The 9,030-nt window shown below is 41.0% G+C and overlaps 1 protein-coding gene across 2 annotated transcripts in view; it reads right to left on the bottom strand.

Moving 5' to 3' along the window:
- Positions 1–373: 373 nt before the first annotated feature.
- Positions 374–9,030, bottom strand: part of flt4 (fms related receptor tyrosine kinase 4) — a 41,254-nt gene continuing 32,597 nt past the window's right edge. The window contains exons 15-30 of one of the 2 annotated variants that reach the window (XM_072437938.1): positions 7,968–8,099; positions 6,406–6,512; positions 5,842–5,977; positions 5,422–5,526; positions 5,145–5,258; positions 4,547–4,635; positions 4,306–4,444; positions 4,134–4,228; positions 3,058–3,180; positions 2,831–2,942; positions 2,502–2,601; positions 2,227–2,327; positions 2,019–2,133; positions 1,386–1,506; positions 1,232–1,311; positions 374–916 (exon numbers count right to left, since the gene is read on the bottom strand). In XM_072437938.1, the coding sequence (XP_072294039.1) occupies positions 703–916; positions 1,232–1,311; positions 1,386–1,506; positions 2,019–2,133; positions 2,227–2,327; positions 2,502–2,601; positions 2,831–2,942; positions 3,058–3,180; positions 4,134–4,228; positions 4,306–4,444; positions 4,547–4,635; positions 5,145–5,258; positions 5,422–5,526; positions 5,842–5,977; positions 6,406–6,512; positions 7,968–8,099 (1,883 nt within the window). In that variant the 3' untranslated portion in view covers positions 374–702. Of the gene's footprint in view, positions 917–1,231; positions 1,312–1,385; positions 1,507–2,018; positions 2,144–2,226; positions 2,328–2,501; positions 2,602–2,830; positions 2,943–3,057; positions 3,181–4,133; positions 4,229–4,305; positions 4,445–4,546; positions 4,636–5,144; positions 5,259–5,421; positions 5,527–5,841; positions 5,978–6,405; positions 6,513–7,967; positions 8,100–9,030 lie in introns of both variants that reach the window. The other variant, XM_072437929.1, reaches the window with a different exon arrangement.

Raw genomic sequence — 9,030 nt, 5'->3', positions numbered from 1 at the left:
TAATTAGTAATGTTAGGTTAGGTAATGTTATGTTCCAGTCCGACAGGTTACAAGTGTAATAATTATAGATGAGACATAACTAGTTTAATCATTAGAAGTCTTGAGTTGGACTTTGTTCTCGTCAGCTGATGGAGATGGCTCTTACGTCCAGCTCTGATAAGAGGCACTCTGTGACTCACTGCTTTATGGCCCACGTCCCAGTGTTTACCTTCGTCACTGACTCCTTGGTCCCAGTCTCAGGTATCCGGCCTGCCCTCCTCCACTGAGTGACACACAACCACTAATAACCTTAATTTGGCTGATTGACCCATTTAGGAACCTAATTAGAGCCTGTTGCCTCCATTATCATTGCATCATCTGACTATTTCTATTTTCAAAGTGACATAAAACACTAGTCAGGGGATACATTTCACATTTTTATAATATTTTGTACAAATAATGGAAGAATACTCTGAATACAAAAAATAAAAAAATACATTGGTACGTTTTTGAAATTTGTTTTTTTGTGGTAATGCTGCCACCCGGTGGCCTGCTGGAAGAATGTGAGGCACTTGTAGCTCCAGTTATGAAATGGCAGCCCCTTGAAGTTAGTACTTTGAGACGAGTATCCAAAAGCCTTGCTATTACTGACTGATGGATTACCTTGTTGTGTTCTGTAAAACCAGCACTGTCCATCTGCTTACACTGTGCACTTTTAGTTTGTCACACATTAGAGGTGGCTAGACACAGAGCGTCCGGTGAAGAGAAGAAGTCACAGAAGCCCTCCTCAGACAGGTGTCCATACTCGTTGTTGTAAAAGGTCTGACCCGACAGTTGGCTGAAGAAGTTTGGGCGAGGCTTTGGGTGACCGTTGCTCCAGCTCAGGGACCCATGGGACGCTGTGAGGGGCTCTGTGCTGCTGCTGCTGCCCATGCGGCTGCAGAACAAAGACAAAATAATGTAGTTGGAACAATGAGGGATTTAAGCAGATAACTAAAGCACCATATTGCTTTCACTATTAGAACTTAATCATTACCGTAGTCTATTTTTTTAGGTGATAGACTTATTCTGCCTCTGTAGGAAATGGCTTATGCAAATGGGAACATGGTGAAACTGAATCATAGTATCTTTTACCCAGGCTCCACAGCTCTAACTGAATGTCACTGCCTGATCTCACGTTGAGTCATCAAGCCTATTCACTTCAGCGCCTTCAGTTCTTTCACTTTCCAACGCAGCGGTCATAAAGGTGTACCTTTTCGTCGCCCTCTGTCTGCTCTCAATTCTCTCAAATTCCTCTGAGGACAGACCCATGCCGCTGTCTGTTTGGTTGTCCTGTAGAAAAGTTCAAACATTCAAATGTCAGTGCCATTTTCACAGCGGGTACAGAGAGAATATATAGAGCATACTTGAGGGGCTTTGTGGTGGTGCAGCTCCAAAGAGGACTCGTCAAATGTCCTGACCCTGGACTGGTTTTGTTTGGTCGGACCCACAAGCACGCAGCCAGCAAAGGGCACAAAGTTGTAATACCTGCACAGACAGCAATGGGACATTTTAGGAACAGTTATTTTTATTTCCTGTCCTTAATACTGTATAGTGTGTGTTCATGTCCTAACTACATTACAGTATTCTTATATTGTATACGGTAGCCTGTTATAAAGGTGCACTATGGATCTTTTCTAGTGGAGGGTCTGCCATCTGGTTGTCTCCATGGAGCTGGTAATGTTTGGCAGTATGACACTTGACTAGAAGTAGATGGTGCTACATATAGTTAATTTAACATATAATTGAATACTGTGGAACATTCATGGCAAACATCTCGAGATACATAGTGATAGGAAAAGTGACATAGTGCACCTTTAATTTATGACATATATTCAACTTCTACTTAAAACCTAGTAATAAACAATTGATTCATCTTGATGTCACTGTTCCCAGCGTTAACACAAAATTACAACCTTTGCAATTGGAGCGCGGAATTTTTGGAAATCTCGTTAAAATCGCATTAGGCCAGTGGTTCTCCTGGCGTGAATGGTGATTACCTTGTGGCCAGACTCTGAGCCGTGAGTCTCAGCTCTTCTTCAGACGGTGGACGAGATGAAGCCTGTGAGAAACCATCATCCTCTGAGCTCTGTGACTGGTTCAGAGCTGTGAAGTCTTTGGAATCCTGGAACATTTACAGTTTAACACGATTTAAGTGCAACGTGCTGTACTTAAGCGCTTATGCCGAAACACACACAAATAGGGAACGTACGTTGTCTTGAAGTAAGTCCCCCAAGATCTGAACCAGAGCTGGGAACTGGGGTCTCTCTTTGGGTTCACCATGCCAACACGCCAGCATGATCCCATATCTACCACCAGAGGGCAGTAAAGCCACAATGAGAAACTCAGACAAGCCTCCAAAAATGCAATACAATTGGTGGGGCAAAAAATCAATGCATTTGGAAATAATCTTGGGAAAATGAATGTAATGGAAAAAGGCTTTATAAGATATAAAGGAATGAGAATGATTAAATAAACATTACATTTCAGGGGAGGCGGTCTCTGGTGCTCTCATCCTGACGCCGTCTTTTAAGCGCTTACAGAAGTCTTCATCAATCTGCACCCCGGGGTAAGGAGAGGCACCTGAATAAGAAGTGCCTTATTCAGTTTTCATTCAAACAAAATGGAGGACCAATGCATGTCGTGTTTTTGTAGAGTTCAAGAGTTTTAAAGCGCTTCAAAACGTTGACCATGGATTGCCTTTTCTGTGGCCTCAGGATAATGTAGCACAATATGCCATTTAAAGAAAATTGCATCACGGCTGTTCCATCTGTCTTTATAAAAATGTAATAAGATGATTATTTTTTTTTACCCAGCGAAAAGATTTCCCAGAGGAGGACCCCGAAGGACCACACATCGCTCTGACCGGTGTATAATTTGTCAAAGATGCTCTCTGGAGCCATCCACTTTAAAGGCAGACGAGCCTGACAAAACATTCAACAAATCATGAGTGGAAACAAACCTGCTTAACAGGTCATTGCACAAAGACATCTGTACGATATGTGAAATAAGATGCCAGAGGAGATGAGAACAACATACATTGCCTTTCCTGACATAGTCCGGGTCTTTGTATATGTCTCTGGCCAGACCGAAGTCACAGATCTTGACAATGTTGCTCTCAGACAGGAGAATGTTGCGTGCTGCCAAGTCCCTGTGGATACACTGCAGGTGCAGGACACAAACAGCTCAGCAAAGACTGTACATTTGGACATATTTGTTGTCAATTATATTTATTGTCAATTTTTGGAGGTTACGTTACTAAACAGATCGCCCATTCTGCTTTCTATAACCTGCATAGAAGTTATGCAAATGACAGCACAACATTCAGAATTTCAGCCGATTAAAGTCAATGGTGAGTAATGACATTTTCTCCTGTAAAAGCTCAAGCGCTGCTACTATCTAATAACACATATAAAGGTTTACAACTGCAACATCTTTAGTTTGTATGTGACATCAAAAAGAAGAAAAAGTACACAGTTGTAGAAAAACAACTATACAGCTGAATACTGCAGCTCACATTTATCACTGATACAGACTTTGGATCCCCTCTCTCTCCTTAAATAAGATATTTTTAAGTCTGTATTGAGGAAATGAATTGTTGTGAAGTGAGTTGTAGTGTTCTTTATCTCCCCCTGCTGTCAGCACACAAGTTAAGCTCTGCACAGTAGGAGTTATTTCTACCTAACATCCTTCACGCTGCTGTCAGGGTAGCATTCTTCAGCCGTGCAACTAGTTTACAGCACAAGGTGTTCTGCTTAGAATCTCCTGTGATTGTTCATTTGCTGCCTTCTGCCTGAGCTCTTCCATTATAGCTTCATCATCCTCCTACTGTTCATAATGGCCATATCCTGAACGCATGGAACAAGACGACTGATTAGCACATGATTCTCACCACAGAATTTCCACACCCTTCCACAAAAACATAGCAACAAGAAAGTCTCTGTTCTGATTGACTGCTTACATGTCGGAACTGTTTATTGTATTATTTGCGTAGATTTTTCACCGTGTATTTTGCTTGGATTCCTAATTTTCATGTCAAGGTCTCAGCAACGATAGGTGAAGACAAATAGTTCAAACTCCTAAATTAAAATCTGTATTTAAGTGTCCAAACAAACCTTTCTTGAGGCTAGAAACTCCATTCCCCGAGCCACCTGGAAACTGTAACATATAAGGTCTTCAATAGTGAGAGGGGTCTTCCACAAATCCTCTACTGCAGAAAAAGAACAAGGAATACAGTTAAAAGGTAAAATAAAGTAATAATTAATACACTTTTCAGATAATTAGTACTTTTTTCTTGGAGCGGACACTGAGAGCTTGTATTCTGAGAAGTGCTGAGCGGTGCAGTTGACTGTTGTGGAACTCCCTGCTCCAGTCTCCCTGCCTCGATCATTCTCCGAACCTGGCTCTGGGTCTTCGGAGAGCGGTCCTGAGATGGAAAAAAGCGCAGTGAGTCCCAGGACAGCATTAATAAATCAAGAATATTCTGTTCAATCTACGGTTGTGCACGTTCAATGTAGTGCAAAAATACCCGGTAAGGGAGGAAGAACTCTCGCTTGGCTCGGAGGAAGTTGGACAGATTCCCATATTTGCAGTACTCTACTATGACCATTAGTGGACCTGAACACAAACAAATACATCATTCTAAACTACTGGCATGTTTGTGCAGAATATTGGACAACAGCAGAAGAGCTGGATGTGACCCGCACTTTTCCCAGCTCAATAATCACATTCCCTGAACCAATCTCTCTGTCAGTGTCTGTCAATTTGAGCAACAAGAATATTTGTTACACAGATTTCTAGGAACATTACAAGAGTCGGTTGCATGTTATGAATAAAGATTGTGCTTAACCTCGAGAAAACTGAAAAGCACGAGCAATTATAGTCAAATGGTTCCTTGATTTGAAAAAAAAGCATGTTGTGTACCCAAATTGAATAATCAAAGGATATAGTACAAATACCCTTAAGCACATGCCTGATTCCAAGAGACGAGGGGATTTTTTTTTTAAAAGAAATTATACTTGAAAAACAGACACTCAAACTAGCAATTTTCATTAGATGTTTTTCTAATTTTTGTTCCAAGTGTTGATTACAGTATCTTTGCCACTCGCAGCACACCAACGCCTCACCATTGGGTTTTGTGCAAGCTCCGATGAGGTTTACAACATTAAGATGGTTCCCAATGTGAATAAGGATCTTCAGCTCTGACATCAGTGCTTTGTGCTCACTGGCCGTAGCTCCATCTGAAATAAAAAATGCTTAAATGTTTAACCATTAAACCTAGTGGGTCATGGACGATGCAAAAATGGCTTCCAGTAAGAGATTTTTTTTGTTAATCATTTTGAATAATTTTCCACTTCCAAGGCACAGAGACATATTATACTATAGTGATATTATCATTCTTACCCTTCAGCATTTTCACAGCCACTGTATTCAAACTGTTACTCTTGCTGATGCCGTAGATTGATGCTTCCATTACTTTCCCAAATGCACCGTGGCCCAGGACCTTCCCTATGGCGCCAAAACAACGAATATTAATAATGCACACGGCCCAAATGTGAGCCTCAGATTTTGATCTTTCTTGGAAAACAAACAGCTGCAACATGGAAACATTTTCATGGACGTCGGCAAATAACACATAGTGTATTTACTACCGCATTAGCCCCATACTTGGCAGTGTTTTGTGAGACCGGTCAAATTGTCCGGCTCTTTCTTTCTCTACTTTGCGGTGTAGTCTCGACGCTAAATGCCACTGCTGAGGACCGCCTTGTCCTGGCACCCATTCATTCAATTACCGCCTTCAGCCATGTTCTGTTGCTCTCTCACCGAGTCTGAGCCGGTCCCTGGAGACTTCCCACTGAGAGGAATCATAGGGCAGGTATTCACACTGCTCGTCTAGTGGCACCTCTCCGGGATCCATGATGATTGACAGATAGCCGGTCTTTATGTCGACCGGGTTCACCTGTGTCGCAGAGGGGACGCCACACGCTTATGTAAGATATACATGTATTTGCATTTCAATAAATACACTTGTACAATACAGATGCAACTCTGGTAGTGTCGGTCTGAGATGGCATTGATTTGGCATGTCGGTTGTAACTGTTGTTTTTGGTAACGGCTCGTTTTGAAGAAAGGAAACAAACAAACAAACAAACAAACAAACACAGGGCTGAAGTTTGAGCTTGGAATGCGATTGAATCCCTTCAGATCTTTCTTTTGGAATGAGCTTGTTGTTGACCACATACTCGAGATGGCTCCCTCTGTGATAAACTATGCACTTGGTTTGTTTCTTTGCTCTCACTCTGATGTGGAGCAAAGAAACGCAATGGTACTTCAGATTACATATATATATATCCTACAGACACACAACAGGACACTCTGGCTGCTCACCCGCTTCGCGTGACAGAAGATGAGAATGAGCAGCGCCCAGAAGAAAACGGCAATCACCCCCGTGCCGATTAGTATTACAATCTCTACATTGGCTTTGTCCGTTGACCCTTTTGGTTGGAAAAAACAAAACAAAAAGTGAAGTCAATAAAAAGGAAGGTTATTTAGTAAAGGTCATTTTCTTGCACAAAAGCCCAACCTGTCCCACTGTGTAACAAGGGATACCAAATGGAACAATGAGCGAGCTTGTTAAAATCAAAAGTTAACTAAATGAAAGTGGTTGCTCGGTGGACAGTGGACGGCTGAACAGTAAAGGGTCTGATGGGACTGTCTGATGAAAATGCACTTCTGTGTGTAACTGTAATGAGTAGAGACACTGTCAGATGTAATGGTAAAAGTTTCCAACTTTAGTATTACATTGATAACTTTGGATGATTTGGTCAAGATATATGTGGCTTATTCGTGTGTTTCAGCTTCCTGTTGTATGCAAAGTTTTGAAGACTTTTTCCAATTCAAAAGATATAATATTATGTTTTTGAATTGTTAATCGATCTGGTAAGGGTCCTCATTTCTCATCATTCTGAAACCCATGTATACATTGGACAATCTAGGATTATTCTATTGTTCTGCTTCCAAGCCCATATTTCAATGGTTGGTGCGAGACAGAGGGATGGAAGTGATCTGGTCAAATCATGAGTTTTACCTTCTGTCGCTAAAACTGCCCAAAACTGATGTATTTTTGCCTGGTTTATGTTTTATTTTATAGTATTAGGTGATACATAAGGTGACATATTTGCACATTTTCCTAACCTTAACCCTAACCCTTTTCCTGTTCCTAATCTTTCCCTTTGCCCTTTATCCTAACCCTTTATCCTAACCCTTTATCCTAACCCTTTAATCTAACCCTTTGCACAAACAATATCCCAATCTTACCCATTACCCTAAACTTTATAACTTTAAATATCATCGTAGACCATCCCTGCGGACCCGGCACTAGCATTAACCTATTTCAATATGGGCCCTGTTTCAAGTAACTTCGTTTTCTTTTCATACCCAAATGTTCTATATGTGGCCGTTTTACATCTATGTGCATTTTCTCATCAAGTCTTTACATAAAATGGGTGGAAAACCCAAAGTCATTCATCAAGACACCCTCTGAGACATTAAGAAGCCCTCAGAGTAAGCCATTAAACATTCAGCCTGAATATGTAATGTGCCAGTAATTTCACTGTTAATGGCAACAGGAGAATAGGACGTGATTATGGATGAGTGAAATGAACAGCCTCAGCAGGCAGTGCCTTTCCAACAGGGCGTGGGATCTTCACTTAATATCTTTTGTTTTTTTTTACTGATCTTGATAACAATAAGAAGATAATATTTTTTGTAATCCATCAGAAATGTGTGTTTGACATTCAAGTATCACACCCTAACCCACCTTTAAAATGAACCATAAAAGTGCAAAAATAAGTAAAATACCCTTATGTATATATTTTTACATTTTTTGACATATAAAGACAAAACAACAATTTGGATTTGATCTTGTAGACATATTGCACAGCACTTACCAACAACTCGTACAGCGGCTGAGGCATGGACACAGCCTCTCTGGTTACAAGCCATGCAGGTGTACAGCCCCGCATCCTCTTCTCTCACACGCTGTATGCTCAATGTACGGTTAGAATCTTGCAGCTGGATGCCTTCACAAAAAATACAACATTTGTAAATCAATGGAAAGGAGTATCAATTATTCATAATAAAAGCCCTGCATTACACCAGGGGGCTTTTGTGTTTCGACACCCTGTGTTTGCTGCCCATGGAAGCATCAGTTGTTATGTTATGTGTGCCCCCCCCCTCACCTGTCACACTCTCATAGCCACAGATGTTGCGATGTTCATAGACGGGTGAAGCTAATGAGCTGTGCCTTGTGGCCTGTGGGTTTGCAGTGCATATGTACAACACAGCATTTGTGCCCTTGTCACTGGTGCTGTTTCGCACATTTCATGAATAGTGAGATGGCGAGTGGACTCGAAGCTGTGTGTTCGCTTTGGGGCAAAATTGTATCACACAAATTTTATCACACAAATCACAATTTGCCCAACAAAAATCCAGCAATCTTACAAACATTGCCAGTTTTACAATAAATGTAGCATAAACAAAACATTATTGTTAGGCTGACCAGCTCCAGAGAATCAACAGGGTCAGCTCAAATTTACTTTCAATCAACACCATACTGAGCATTTTTTTGAGAGTGGAAATTTAAGTGAACAAGACTCGTACAAATATACATTTTAAACACTGGGGGAGTGTGGAGTGGTTCATGGAGACCATTGACAGAAAGAAAATGATCCAACTTTTCATATTGTATATATTTTGCAGAATGACAGCCATTATTTTAAAACACTCTAATTTTGCTCTATTGATTTGAAAGCAAAACTGAGGGACAGAAGAAAAGCCCATTGGTCGTGAAACTCTAATGTGTTTGAACAGTTTGAAATATCCATTAATGTCTTAAATATAACAAAACCTGAAAATCAATCATGCTCAGCAATATAAGACCACGTGAAAATAACCACTGAGGTGTTTTGCATGTACGGCACAAGGCATCAGCCACCCACTCCTGCAGAACTC

This window comes from Eucyclogobius newberryi, unplaced genomic scaffold (assembly GCF_026437365.1).
Source record: "Eucyclogobius newberryi isolate DKJ021-1_F unplaced genomic scaffold, fEucNew1.0.hap1 SCAF_11, whole genome shotgun sequence".
NCBI classification, from domain to species: Eukaryota; Metazoa; Chordata; class Actinopteri; order Gobiiformes; family Gobiidae; genus Eucyclogobius; species Eucyclogobius newberryi.
This window is presented reverse-complemented; position numbering and strand designations above follow the sequence as displayed.